The sequence below is a fragment of the Neofelis nebulosa genome, chromosome 4 (assembly GCF_028018385.1).
Source record: "Neofelis nebulosa isolate mNeoNeb1 chromosome 4, mNeoNeb1.pri, whole genome shotgun sequence".
NCBI classification, from domain to species: Eukaryota; Metazoa; Chordata; class Mammalia; order Carnivora; family Felidae; genus Neofelis; species Neofelis nebulosa.
The window spans coordinates 165,482,688-165,497,319 of record NC_080785.1 but is presented as its reverse complement, the minus strand read 5'-3'; the positions used below and the strand labels follow the sequence as shown (position 1 = coordinate 165,497,319).

General features: G+C 55.9%; 1 protein-coding gene across 2 annotated transcripts in view; it reads right to left on the bottom strand.

Annotated features, from left to right (window-relative positions):
• Positions 1-11,106, bottom strand: part of MLLT1 (MLLT1 super elongation complex subunit) — a 68,159-nt gene extending 57,053 nt beyond the window's left edge. Inside the window, exons 1-2 of one of the 2 annotated variants that reach the window (XM_058728283.1) lie at positions 10,947-11,106; positions 1,263-1,443 (exon numbers count right to left, since the gene is read on the bottom strand). In XM_058728283.1, the coding sequence (XP_058584266.1) occupies positions 1,263-1,443; positions 10,947-10,958 (193 nt within the window). In that variant the 5' untranslated portion in view covers positions 10,959-11,106. The remainder of the gene's footprint in view (positions 1-1,262; positions 1,444-10,946) is intronic. The other variant, XM_058728282.1, reaches the window with a different exon arrangement.
• Between the last annotated feature and the right edge of the window lie 3,526 nt (positions 11,107-14,632).

Genomic DNA, 14,632 nt, shown 5'->3' with positions numbered 1-14,632 from the left:
AGAAAGTGCCCAGGAAGCGCCATGGTTTATTATTACTGAAGATGCTTTATAGACAGCTGCTGCTGTAGGAACCAGATCCACTCTCCTCCAGGATGCTCAGAAAGAAGGAAAAGGAGACAAGGTGAGGACCCAGGGAAGCAGAAATGAGGGAAGGGAATAAATGAGAGCCAATAGAAGAAACCAGAAGAAATAAAAAATGGCTACCACACCACTAGGACTCTCCAGCTGCCTTCCCTTGTGAACCAGAACTTTCTACATGTGTAACACACATCACTTCCCCAATAGACCACAAGTCACTTGCCGGCACAGGTCCAGGACCCCAGGGGATCCTACAACGTGCTCCTGCTTCAGCCTGAGGCCATCCATGCCTGCTTATGGCTTGGCCCCATGGCCCTGGCACTTGGGATGGAGGGCTCAGCAGTGGCTCTCACCACGCTGAACTATTCTTCCAGCAAGAGGTCCTTCTCTCCTCTGTCAACACATCCATTCAAGAAACCATGTACTGGACCCCTGTGATGTATCACACCTCACCCAGGGGGCTCCATAGTGAGAGCAGACACAGCCCCGGCCCCCACAGAGCTGACAAGACAGCCAACAACTTCATTCCAAATTCCCCAGGAGTGTTCTCTGAGCCCCATAAACTGAGTTCCCATTTCTCTGCCTCATCAGACTACAGGGCCACAGATAATCAAGATCTGTGCAGAATGCATGAATGAGGCACTTACTTCTGCCCAAGAAACGGCAGTCTGAGTGTGAAGGGGTGAAGCAGAGAAGGAAGACACATAAGACAGCAGTAAAATGAGATTTTTGCCCCAAATATCATGAAATCCTTAAAATGGCATCTCTCATCAACTGTAGGCCCAATAAGCAATTTCCTGATTACTCACCAGGTGGGTGTAAGTCGCCCTTCCCACCCACTGGCCTTCGGCTACGTTCTCTGGATGCTTCTCAGAGACCGAGTCTAAATAATGACACAAGACACAGTCACCACCTCCTTTGGCTTTTCCCTACAATGAATTCATCAGCTGAAGGAAAGGCAGGCAGGAGGGAGGAGGACCATTTTAAGGTCGGAGAAGGGCCACATCTTGGCTGGGCACCTTCTCTCCAACACGGCGAGGGGAGCAAGCCAGAAGCTCCCAGAGTGTGGGCCCTGTTGCTCCTGGGGAGAGGATGGAGACAAGCCCTCCAAGGAGCGATGACACATGGGCGGTGGCACAGCCCTGAGCCCCGCAGGGCTGCCCAGCCAGGCTGGAGGCACTCACCGCGCTTGGGCTTGGGGAAGCTGTCATGCAGCCGGAAGACCACTTTCTCCACGAAGTGCTGGATTTCACATTGCTCGGGGCCACGGACAAACACCATCCAATCGTGGGTGAACCCCTCCGTTGTGGGCTTCTTGCGCAGTTGGGCACGGTGTCCCAGCTCTAACTTGACCTGGACAGTGCACTGGAGGGAGAAAGAGGCGGGCACGGGTCAGTGATGAGCCCAGGGCAGGGGATGGCAAGATTCCCACCCCATCACCTACAGAGCGTGGCCAGCACCGGCCACGGGAGCCGCAAAGACCCCTGGGCACTGCCACGGGCTTCCCAACCCACAACGAGAGTGCAAAGAGCCTCCTGGGGCTTACGGTGAACCAGGCACTGTGCGAGCGGCCCTGAGGGCCCTCTTTCTCCAGCCCGCCCCCTGGAGGCCCTGTGCTTCCTCCTTCTAACCCTCACCCTCCACCCCAGCAGGACAACCTCCCCACTCTTCTTCCAAGTCTTGCTCATTCCTGTCTCAGGGCCTTGGCACCTGCGGTTCCCTCTGCCTTGGACGCTCTTTCCCTAGGCCATGGCTGGCTCCCTCTCGTCACTGAGGTCTCAGCTTGAATGTTACCTTCTCTGGGAAGACCCCCCACCCCCACCCCAGGCCACCCAGTCTGAAAGCACCCACCACCACCCCCATCACCCTGTGTCACATTGTACATTCTCAGCATCTGTCACTATTGGAGCTTATCTTGCTAACAAGCTGCTGGCTCTGCTCGAACACCTGCTGACTCTTGGGGCTGCCTCCTTGTCCAGAGCTGGAATCCTCACCAAGAGCTCCCTGAATACAACCCTCAGTGTGACCCAGAGTGCAATTACCTCATGAGGAAAACAAGGTTCTGAGATGGAGCTGCTAAGCTGCACACAGTCAGCTGGCAGGGAGCGGGGCCCAGACTCAAGCGCAGGGGTGCGTCCCCCAAGGGCCCACTCCCTTAGCCCCTGCCGTCTTGCCTCCCTGCTCAAGTCACCCAAGCTCCTTGATTAAAGCGTTTTCACTCTCCTCCGCCCCACAGGATGCCTCTGGGGAACAGAGACCCTCGGGGTCACCTGAGTCCACAAAAGCATCGGCTGTCAGTGTTAAAAGCAGAATGGTGGTTCACAGTTGGAATGGAGGGGGCCAGGAGGAAGCCCCCGGGGATCTGGGGACCTCGGCAGTCAGGCTCTCTGCGTGTGCGCGACACTGTGCCTGAAATGTAAGGTGGCTCCTGCCGGTTCCACTCCACCGAACACAAAACCACAAAACTTTTGAAGCACTCACACCCCTCGGTGGGCCAAGAGCACTGATGGGGAACCCACTGTAAACACGCACTCTGGTGTGTGAGATCCTCCCCAGTCTGCTAGGAGATACAGCCTGACGCCTAGTATCAGATGCAAGAATGTTACAAAGAAACCAGAGGCCAAGAGGACACTTGTTCCTAAGTGCTGAGGACAGCCAGGAGAAAGTTGTCCGGTGGCGGGTAGCGGGCAACCACGCTTCCCCAGCCGAGCCACCTCCCACCCGCCCCCTGTGCCCTCTCTCCAGGGAACCACCCTCCTCCCTGACTGGAGACCTCCTGCTCTGGACTCTGGACCCCCTTTCTCCCCAGCTGACCTCATGTGACCTCCTGCCTCTTCTCTGGGATCCCTCCACCCGGGCAGATCCCGCTGCCAATGCCAGCGGCCCCCTCCCTCCACGCCCTCTCAGTGGCTGCCAGGCCAGGAAAGCAGGACAGACACAAACTGTCGCTTTGCCGGTTCAGCTTTCAATGGCTCGCCACTCCCTCGAATAAGGTCCAAAGGCCTCAGCACACCTCCCGTCTCCCACTGGTGTGTTTCCTCAGGCCCAAGACGCCCGTTATTTTTCCCCTTTTAAGCTGTTTAAAAATTATTATTTATTTGGGGAAGAGCACAAGCGGGGGAGGGGCAGAGAGAGAAGGGGGGACAGAGGATCTGCAGCAGACTCTGCTCTGACAGCAGAGAGCCCGATGCGAGGCTCAAACCCACAAACCGGGGATCGTGACCTGAGCTGAAGTCGGACACTCAACCGAGCTACCCAGGTGACCCCCCGCTTTTTAAAGCTTTTTCAGGTCTGAGTACGTCTTGCCATCTACACGGAAGTTTTACCTGTCGAGGTGTGTGCGTGCACACACAAACACAGGAACTGGCCCTAAGCTGGCGGCGTGCCTTAGAGGGTCCATGGCAGTCTGTGCGCCAATTCCGCCGCGCCCACTTCACCCCATGCCGGCTCCCTGGCTGCTCACTGCTGCCTCCGCAGAGACCCCATCTAGCCCGCCCTTTCACATCCACCTCAGGAGCACGCGGGGCATCGATGACACCAGAGCATTTACACTAAAGAGCCTTTCTAGATCAGCAAATTCTAAGTGGTGCTCTCCCAAGGGGAGGAACCAGTAAGGACACTGGGAAGGACAGGGCGGGCCCAGTGAGGGAGGGGCTGGCGGGAGGCCCCGGGCGCTGAGTGAGCCAGCTGTCGACCACAGAGCAGGGGTACCCCCCGCACAGGCTGCCGGTCACTGCAGGGCTCCACAGAGAAAAGCGCAGGGACTGGCAGGGTCCGGGGCCACGGGAGGGAGGAGTGAGGGTCGGGGTGGAGCATTTAGATTCCACGCAGCAGGAATGGCAGCCAACTGTATGCAGATGATGGATGCGAGGAAACGGTATCTGAGTCAAAGTTCTCCGGCAATTGTGTACAGTCTGCGTTGAAGGCAGAAAAGGACAGACAGACAGACAAACAACAAGCCTGCTAGGAAGCAACCAGAGGGAGTGGCTGGAAAAGGGGATTTAGTCGAGTCTGAAAGGGGAGAACTGGTAGGACTTGAGGCTGGATGGAGGGATGCCTGGCTGGCTCAGTGAGAAGAGCATACAACTCTTTTTTTTTTCCATATTTATTTATTTTGAGAGAGTGAATGTGCACGCATGGGGGAAAGGCAGAGAGAGGGAGAGAATCTCAAGGAGGCTCCACACTGTCAGCACAGAGCCGGACACGGGGCTCGATCTCACCAACCATGAGATCACGACCTGAGCCAAAATCAAGAGTCGGACGCTCAACTGACCGAGCCACCCAGGTGCCCCAGAAGAGCACGCAACTCTTGATCTCAGGGTCATGAGTTCAAGCCCCACGCTGGGTGTAGAGATTACTCAAATGATAAATAAACAAACGAACTTAAAATTAAAAGCAAAAGAGTGGATGGAGGGGACACGAGGCAGCTCAACCCCAAGACCCAGGGCACTGGGGTCCTGCCAGGCAGTGGAGGGGGTGGGGGGGGGGGAGGGGGACAGGCGACAGGGGATATTCAAGGGGAAACACACCAAAAGCTAGATGCGAGAGACTAAACGTCTAGATAAACAAGCAATGCTCAAATCAACCAGCCTCCCTCTGCAGAGCACTGCACATGGGCCACGTTCAACGAACCCAAGCAGTGTTTCCGTTACTCCGATGGGCTGTAATCCCCAGATGCCCTTACACGCATGACAGAAACTCTGCCCCTCTCGCCGGTGTGTCCTCACAGAGAAATCGGGAGACATTCTCTGGACTGCGGGGAGGGTTACAGGTGAACTGAACACATACCATCTTAACAATACACCGGCAAACGACTTTGGCTTTTGGTTCTTCGGAGTTAACTCCTACGCAAGGCGATGTCGCCTCAGATTCTGCAATCCACCAATCGGGCCGCTCCAACTTTGGCTGCCTTCTCAGCATTTCTGATGAGCTGGGGCTCCTACCCGGGGCACACAAGGGGCAGGGCAGCTATTGAGAAAGAATGGAAGGCCACAGTCCCGTCGGAGGGGGAACAAAGTGCCAAAAGAACGCTCCAGAGGCCAAAGTAAACAGGAAGGTTCTGAAGCGGCACTGGATGATCTCTGTCGCTGGCAGACCGTGCCCAAAGCTCTGCCCGGGCAGCATCTAGGCCCCGGGGGCTGGCACCAACTCAGCCTGGACACCCCCCGGCCTTGAGGTGCCAACGACAGCACATGCTGGTGCACTAAGGGGAGGAACGCTCCCCCGAACAAAGACAGGGGAATAACACAACCTCTGGGCCACTATCTTAGAGAAGAAATCAGATTCAGTAAGACATTCGTGCTACTCGCACTGGAGGCAAGCAAGACACTGAGCCTGGCCAACTGCTCCGACTTGTCAAGTCATGATAATTTATTAACACAACTACGCCAATTCCGCCTTCAAGGTTCTGCCCCCCTCCTGCCTTACTCCACCTGGACTCCTGCCCCATGCATGAGAACCAGAGAACTGAAACACAGTTAGCTCTTTCTCCAGGAAGGGTGCCTGGCTAAAGAGGTTAACTACCGGTTAGGTTAAGCTCTCAACGGTCTTGGAAGGAATGAATCTCATGTGTCCTGCCTGTTGCCTGGAGGTGCTCTGTGCAACCTGGCCCCTGGGGACCAGGGGACCCAGCCTCAGTTCCTGCCGGGAACTGTTTTGCCACCCACTCCCCTAACAAAAGCTGGGAACAAAGGGGGGAACGTTCCAGGCCTGTCCTGGAAAGAGTTGACCATTTTACTTCTGGGAGATCATCTGGAAGGTCTGTAGATGGAGACAGAGCAGCTCAAGGGCTCTGAAGGCCGTCTGGGGACAGCTAGGCTTGGGCTAAGGGCCTCGGCAGGGCACTGTCCTCCCTCCAGATCAACTGGAACCCAAGGGCCATAATGCTAAGTCCTGCAAACCAGGCGAACAGATCCTGGAGGGCAGCTTCCCAGGCATGTCACTGAAGAGTATAGGTCCCTCCAAGTGTGGACTCAAATGGCCAATGCCTGGCAAAGAGGGCGAACCAGCCCAGTTCCAACAGCTCCCCTGCTTCCAAGGCCTTTCCTCATCAGATTCTTCCCATATCCCACTAACCCTGCCTTCAGCCTCGGCCCCAGAAGGCAGGTCTTTAAAGAGTTTATCTGGAAGACTGCCCCTGATTTCCTGGTGGGAATTCTCTTCAACAGATGATGCCCTTTCCTCAGGGAATTCGTACTTTACCAAGTAGTATAATTATCCCTGGAGTTTGGCTACTGCATGCAATTCCCTCAGATACAACAGTCCCCTCCCCTCCCCTCCCAGGAGAAGGAACACCGAAGAGCCTTCTCCCCTCATCAGCCTAGACTGACGGTGCCAAGTCCGGCTGGATCCGGCAGGGCTGCCAGCAACCCGGTCCGCACCACAGAAATGGGAAAAGGTGCTGGCCCTCATAGTGACAGCAACACAGACCAAATAAGATACTCTTGGCAGAACTTTCTCCCCCAGACCCAGCTGGGGGCTCTCAGGAGCAGCCACTGGATCAGAAGGTGAGAAAGATGGGGACATGACGGTTATCCCTCGGGGACAATCCTCTCAAGCAGAAGACTGCCCACACAGAGGCGGGACAGAGCCGAGGGCAGGGGACCTCCCCTAACACCTGCATCAGGCCTTGGTCTTCTAATTGGGGATGCACAGGGGGCTGGTGGCCAACAACGGCACTCATCGGGCCTCGTCCCTTTGGCCCAGGGCACAAAGTTAATGACGAAGGGACAAGAAGGAAGGAGCTCAGTGAATGTCTCTTTGAAAACTAAGGATAAGTGTGTGCACTGTGAAGATACTCGAGGACACCCCCAATCCCTGGTTTTCAGGTGCCAGGAAGAATGCCCTTACCAGCCTGCCAGGGAGGCCTGGGACAGGGTTTATGTTACATCCATTTGAGATGCCCGCAGACACGTAGATGGAGAACCGGCTGTCACCGAAGTTCTGTGGGAAGCAGTGCTGGGAGATTTCTTAACGAGCACAACCCCAATAAAGGCATCCGTCACCAGGTCAGATGGGCCTCGTTACAAAAGGACTGATCCCTAGTTGCTTTTTCAGCCGACGGCGGGCAAAGCTAACTGTGAGACTTTGTGTTAGAAACTATGATGGATGTAAAGGCGAACAGAACTCTGGTCCCCACCTCAAGTACTGTGCAGGGTATTAACTTTAGGACAAACCACTTGGCACGTCAACTTTCCCGGTGACAGTTTCAGAGCAGGGTGGCGGAGAATAGTGCTCTGCACAAGTCTGAGCATTTCTCGGCAAGGTTTGGGAAAAGGACAGTTACCTAGGAATCCCACCTGGCCCTGACACCTCCCGGGGCCGTCCTGAGGCTCCGTCATGTCCATGTCTGTAAAATGGGCCATCGCGGTCAAAAACCAACCTCCTCTTCCGGAACAATGGAGGATGGTCAACAGCAGGCGGATCCCAAATTCAAACTTGGGAGAAGCAGCAAATATCAACTCAACTGGGTGATTCAACGGGTCGGCGGCCCTCCTCGGGTAACAGGCCCAATGCTTCTGTGAAGGGAGGACTCCCTGGTCCTTGGGAGAACCCAGACTTCTAGATCCCCCTAGACAACCCCTGTGACCAGAGACCCTCCCCCATCACCCTTTCTCCATCCTTTTACTGTCTGCTCAGCCTTCACCCACGCCCACTCCTTCCCCTCCATCCTCGGAGATAAATCACAAGCCTCCCCCCATGCACCACTCTTCCCCCCTAAAGAAACGCAACCCCCACACACAATGGACCTATAAGTATGGACTAGGGTGGCTGGCGGAATCAAATAGGTGGGTAACAGTCAGGGCAAAGGAAACCAGAAGGACTCTTCCTGGCCACGGGGAAAGGATTTCAATGCTGAGAAGTTGGGAGCGCAGAGCAAAGCGCAGGATCCCCCTTCTCAGCTGGAAAGTTCTAGAGAACACAACAGGAAGGTAAGGAGAATCAAAGCCTCCCGAAGCAAGCAGGCCCTTGGGGGAAAGTCCTGTTGTTCCCCATCGGACTGAGGCATTTACAGGTTTGGGGCAACTCAGGGGAGAGAGGGAAAGCTGAGATTCTGCTGGGTTCAAAGCATTTGCCCCGCACCCAAGTCCTAGGACGCTCACAGCCGACTCACCCACTTGGGTAGAGGACACCATTCTCTCCTGTCTTCCCAGAGACTGCTCTCTCTGTAAAGAAGGGACAGAGCTCCTGGGCCTCTCCCAAACTTGCAGAAACACAGCCAGGGATAAAGAATCAGACTACGGAATGCCACACACTTTCCCGTGGGATCGGGTTCACTTGCAAATACTTCTGCAAGGAGTTAGGCTAGCACCTATGGTGCTATGGAACTTTCTGCCATGAGGGAAATGTCTCTCGGAGCCGTGCCTTAAGGTGGCCAGCGGCTCGCTAGTGACAGTGAGTGGGCCCTTAAGACATGGCTGGTGCCACGCAGAAATCGACTTTTTCCACTTTGGTTCGTTGCCACGTAAAAAGCCACAAGTCCTAGTGGCTACACACCGGGCGTGGGGCTCTCACCGACCAGCCCCGCAGAGCTCACCAGTCCACCGAAGCAAGACCGTTCTCTCGCTCTGTCACAGGCCAAGAATGCCGCCCACCCTCACCCTTCCACTTACACAAATGACAACCACCGAGACCACCAGGGCCCAGCAAGTCACAGAGGAATAAATACACTTGGGCCTAAGACACCTCCCTGGGGGACTGACTGGCTGGTGGGGTGACAGGCAGGAGCCACATCCTATGCCTGAGCGGGACCCAACACGACTCTCCCACGGGTGGGTTCCATTCCAAGCGGACCCTGAAGGTATATTCTGTTTTGTTTTTGTAACTCAGTACAGACTGGAGGTACTAGGCTCTGTCCCTGCAGAAGGGAACTCACGCCCGCTGCCACGATCCACCTCTCCAGCCCACCTCTCAAGAGAAAGGTAGCAACGCCAAAGACGAAAGAGAGATCGTGGTGAGAAGGTCCCACGGGCACAAGCCTCAGCGATCCTGTACCCCACAGTCGACCGGGATGGGCAAGGGGCGGTCTCCTGCCTGCACACCTCCCAGCCACACAGCGCCTTACCAGACAGTACCGCCTCGGTGGCGCCAGCCGCCAGGGACGCCCCAACCTGCCCCGACTGACTGCAGAGATTTCAGCTGCCACCCCCGTCGCCCCACACTGCCGCCTCTCCTGGCCCCGTGCCCCTGGAAGCCACGGGCACTGGGGAAGGATGAAGAAATAAATGACCCCAGGTCAGGGGCCGCAACAGTCCCGAAGAGGGTTAGGGGCTTGGGTACTGAAGAGGAGGCAGTGCAGAGCTGGTGAAGGGGGCCCCAGGGGCCTGAACGGCCTGGGGTTTATTTCAACTGACACAATTGTCTCCGGGTTTCCAGACAGAAGGGCAAGGGGGGCCATGGGGAAAGCGTATGGAATCTGGGGAGCCACCCTGGGTTTGAAGCAAGGCTCCTAGTGAAGGCTCCAAGATGCTGGGGAGGGAAGGGACATGGGGCATGCTGAGGGGAGGGGAATGAAAGCCAACACATCAGGCTGGGGGATGCTGGAGGGAAGTGGGAAACCCTGAATTCAAGGAGAGAGATACAGGGGGGCCGGGGAAACTGCAGGTCTGTGAAGGGAAGCCAGCTGAGCTCGAAATGGGCAGACTGAGACCTGGACTGGGGGAAAATGCGGGCAAGTGTAAATCAGGGTTGCAGGGGCAAAGAGGACCCAAGCTGAGGGGAGCGAGGCATTTGGTGTCTAGAGGGCTTGGGGGGCTCCAGGTCGGAGCAGAAAATGCCCCCGGGCCTGGTCTGAAGGCTGAAAGAGAGCCCCTCAGACACTAGGGGCCGAGGGACTGAGCAGGGCCTGAAACCAGAGGGAGCGGAGAAAGCAAGCCCAAATCCAAAGTGGGGGTGATGGGGTGGGCTCAAGGCAGGCCTGGGTCCTTGTGTGAAAAACCCAGACCCTAGCCAGAGGTCGAGGGGAAACGGTCACTCAGGCTAAGGCAGTGGCAGAGAAGCAAGGGGGAGCAAAGGCTCGGCCCTGGAAGAAAACGAGGGATAAAAAGGCTCAGGGTGGGCCTAGGTTAGAGGAAGCAGGGGGCTGCACCAAGGTTCTGGGGGTTCTGCGGGGTTGGGAGGAGGGGGATTTCAAACCCCAGCAAGGGTCTAAGGAAGCAGCAGCATTAGGCTGCGGGCTCAAGGAGTTTGAAGGGACTCAGGGCCAAGAGTCCAGAGAGAAAAGGAGACAGGCCCTGGATCCAAAGAAGGGTGGTACAGGGCCAGATCTGACAAATCTGAAGGGTCCCGGGGACAGCTGTGGGGCTCTGGCGGGGGTTGGGGTCCCCACGGGGTTCTGGGCCGCGCTGGGGTCCCAAAAGGCATCCCAGGGGTTTCTGGGCCACCAGTGGGGGCTCTAGGCTGGTTCAGGGGCCCGAGGAGTGTCCCAAAGGGTGCTGGGCTGGACTGGACTCCCAGGGGGAGTCCCAGGAGAGTCTGAGCCGCCTGTGGAGACTCTGGCCTGGGTCGGGGTCCCGAAGAGCGTCCCAGAGCGTTCTGGGCTTGCCTGGGATCACAAGGGGGCATCCCGGGGGGGCCTGGGCTGCACTGGGGATCCGAGGGGCGTCTCAGGGGGCTCTGGGCTGGGCCAGGCCGGGGTCCTCATAGAAGTCCGAGGCGCTCTGGCCGGGCCGGGGTCGGGATGGGGGAGGGGCGCCCCCGCCCCACATAAAGGCCGGGGGAGCGGCGGGCGAGCACAAAGCGGGGCGGGCGGGAGCCGAGTGTGGGCGGGGAGGCCGGGACCAAGGAGGGCCGGGCGGGCGGGTCGTGGGAGGGAGGGAGGGGACCGGGCGGGCGGCGGGCTGCGCTGGGGCGGCGCGGCCGCTCCTCACCTGATTGTCCATGGCTGGCGCCCCGCCCCGCCCCCGGGCCCCGCGTCGCTCGCCGCCGCCGCCGCTCAGCGCCGCCCCGCCGCCCTCATTGTCTGTCAGGCACCGCCGCCGCCGCCGCTCCCGGCTGCCCGCCCGCCCGCCAGCCCCGCGGAACCGGAAACCACCGCCAGTTCGGGTCGCGCACCGACCGCGGGCCCCCGCCGCCGACTCTGGCCTGCCGCCCCGACTGGCAGCCTCCCGGGCCAATCGGCAGCGCGGACGGCCGCTCGTGGGGCGGGACTTCCTTCCTGGCGGGGGCCTGCCGGGCTGCGGTCGGAGGGACGAAGCCCGCAGCCAATGGGAAGCCCGCACCGGAGGGGCGGTGGGAGGGAGGGAGGGAGGCGCGAGGCGAGCCCTGCGGAGGGGAGCGCGAGGTGTGCGCCGCACGTGGAGGGGGGCGGGGGCGGGACGGGCGCGCCGCGCCTGCGCACTGCGGCCCGCAGGGGGCGCTGCCTCGTGGCCGGAGCTCCCGGGGCCTGAGCCTAACCTAGTCCGGCTAGGTGGCCGTGCGAGCTCTGGGGTGGAGCATCAGGACTACTTTTGTTTCCTAAGCCACGTGTTACTACCGGTGTCATGGAATGGGCTCTGGGCTCTCGAACTGTAAATTAATTTTCCAAAGCTGGATCTGCTTCAGGGAAAGCCTGGGCGACTCGCTCCTCCCCCTGAGTCTTAGTTTGCACATCTGGGAAACGGGGACACTCAGTACCATGTAACGCTAGGTCAGGCCGATTTGAATGATAACACATTTGAAACCTGCTGCATTAAAATGACCAAGAAACTCATTTAATCCATGAAATCTATAAAGCTAATCCCTCTAAAACCGATTTTTAAATTTACCCGTGGTCGTGTAATTTCACAATTTGTAAACCTTGTTTAGATGAGATATAGACATAATGCTCCATCTTTTTCAGGATCATGTGAGCCATTTGTCTCTCGGACAATAGGACTTCTGCCTGCAACTTGGGGACCATTGTACAGTTATTTTTAATTTCTTATAGGGGCGCCTGGGTGGCTCAGTCTGTTAAGCTCCTGACTTCTGCTCAGGTCATGATCTCGTGGTTCATGGGTTCAAGCCCTGCATCCGGCTCTATACTGACAGCTCTGAACCTGGAGCCTGCTTTGGATTCTGTGTCTCCCTCTCTCTCTGCCCGTCCCCTGCTCACACTCTCTCTCTCTCAAAAATAAATAAACATTTAAAAAAAAAAGAACCTCTGAAGAAGGCCAGATGCTGTCATAGTAACACACCTTCTAATCTAGGGTTAGGTGTGCTGGGGGGTAGAAATGAAGAACACGCTGAGAAAATAAGCAGCAACTTTAGTGTGGGTACAGCTTTTTTTTTTTTTTTTTAATCCTATAACTGGGTGGGTGTAAGCAGATCAGTAGTTCTTTTTTTTAAATCTTTTTTAATGTTTATTTACTTTTGAGACAGAGAGAGACACAGCATGAGCAGGGAAGGGACAGAGAGAGAGAGGGAGACACAGAATGTGAAGCAGGCTCCAGGCTGTCAGCACAGAGCCCGACGTGGGGCTTGAACTCACGAACTGTGAGGTCATGACCTGACCTGAAGTCGGACGCTTAACCGACTGAGCCACCCAGGCACCCCAGGAGATCAGTAGTTCTAAGTGGCCCTTGAACCAGCGGGCTTGGCATCACCTGGGAACTTTATTCAAAATGCAAATTCTAGTCTCCCTTGATTTATGGAATCAGAAACTCCAGGTGCATGGTCAGCACACAGAGGGATGGCTTAACTAGCCCTTCCGATGATGGTGAGGCTTGCTCAAATTTCAGAAGCACTGCCCCAGGTAAAGGGACAAAAATTGGAGGAGGCGGGAAGGGGGGGGGCGGGGGAGGGGTGCGAGTAACTTGCAGCGAAGAACCTTCATGCTACAATTGTTGCAAAGAGGAGCTTCGGGAACCCAGCCACCTCCCCCTTACTCGTCTGGGAAATTCTCCTGGAATTAGATCTGAACTATTGGGGGTTTTCGAAACTACATCCCCAGAGCTCCCACTAAATCAGGCGTAACCCTTTAAGCATTGGAAAGAATAATGGAGCAACAACCCAAATCTCCATCAACAGTCGAAAGGACAAGCAAAATGTGGTCCATCCGTGCAATGGAATATTACCCAGCCTTAAACAGGAAGGAAATTCTGACACCTGCTGCACCCTGGATGAACCTGGAGGACATTATCCTCGGTGAAATAAGCCAGACACAAAAGGACAAATCCTACGTGATTCCACTCATAAAAGGTCCCTAGGGGAGTCACATCCATAGAGACAGAAAGTAAGACAATGGATGCTGGGGCTGGGGAGTCAGTGTGTCATGGGGACAGAGTTTTGTTTGGGGAAAATGAAGATGTTCTGGAGATGGAGGGTGGGGATCGGTTGCCCGACAGCGTGAATGTGCTTAATGCCACCGAGCTGTGCACGGGAAACCGTTATGATCACAAATTTTGTTATGTCTATTTTTACCACAATAAAAAATTAATAGACTTCCCGACCCTGTGAACATATCAATATCCATGAGTCCATAATGGTATTAAGACAACATCAGATGGGGCACCTGGCGGGGGAGGGGGGCTCAGTCAGTCAAGTATCTGACTTTGGCTCCAGTCACGATCTCGTGGCCGTGAGTTCAAGCCCTGCATCAGGTTCTCTGCTGTCAGCGCAGATCCCGCTTCAGAGCCTTTGTCCCCCTCCTTCCTGCCCCTCCCTTACGTGCTCTCTCTCAAAACAAACAAACAAACATTTAAAAACAACAACATCCGGGCGCCTGGGTGGCGCAGTCGGTTAAGCGTCCGACTTCAGCCAGGTCACGATCTCGCGGTCCGTGAGTTCGAGCCCCGCGTCGGGCTCTGGGCTGATGGCCCGGAGCCTGGAGCCTGTTTCCGATTCTGTGTCTCCCTCTCTCTCTGCCCCTCCCCCGTTCATGCTCTGTCTCTCTCTGTCCCAAAAATAAATAAAAAACGTTGAAAAAAAAATTTAAAAAAATAAAAAATAAAAAATAAAAAATAAAAACAACAACATCAGCAGAACTCATTCATCACCTTTGAAAATGACAACTGCACCCACTCCTTATTTACCATGCCTTTATGGCAGGAAACCAGCCTCGGTTGATGAGGAAAAGCACTTTTCACAGGAAAACACCAGCTGATGATATTGAAAGGATGATAGCAAAATCACTATTTTGAAACCACTAATGAAACAGCCATTGCGAACAAGTCACAGGTGAATGCTAAAACCATTCATTGAGAGGTTACGGGGCAGGGGGCCGGGGGGGTGGGGGGACTGGATAGTCTCGAGTTCACCCAAGATCTTCCCTCAGATTTCCTGCTTGGTGCGAAGAGGAAAAAAGTAACTTTACCATGGATGCTTCTTGCCGTCACCACCTTCATACAGTGACCCCTCTTAGCAGCAAAAGGAGTGGGTCAAGCAGACTGGTGGGCTCCTGCTAGGGGCGACAGCAAGAACCTGGCACCAAAAAGAAAGTTCATGCCCAAAATGTTTAACTTGAATCTGATCGCACCTGTAGTCCTAACTTCCAAGTTTATAGGAGAAACGCGGAAATATCGACAAATGGAAATGATTGACACCATGAGAAGCAGTCACACAAATCTAGAAGGTGAAATCTCTCAACAGCCTGGCTTCC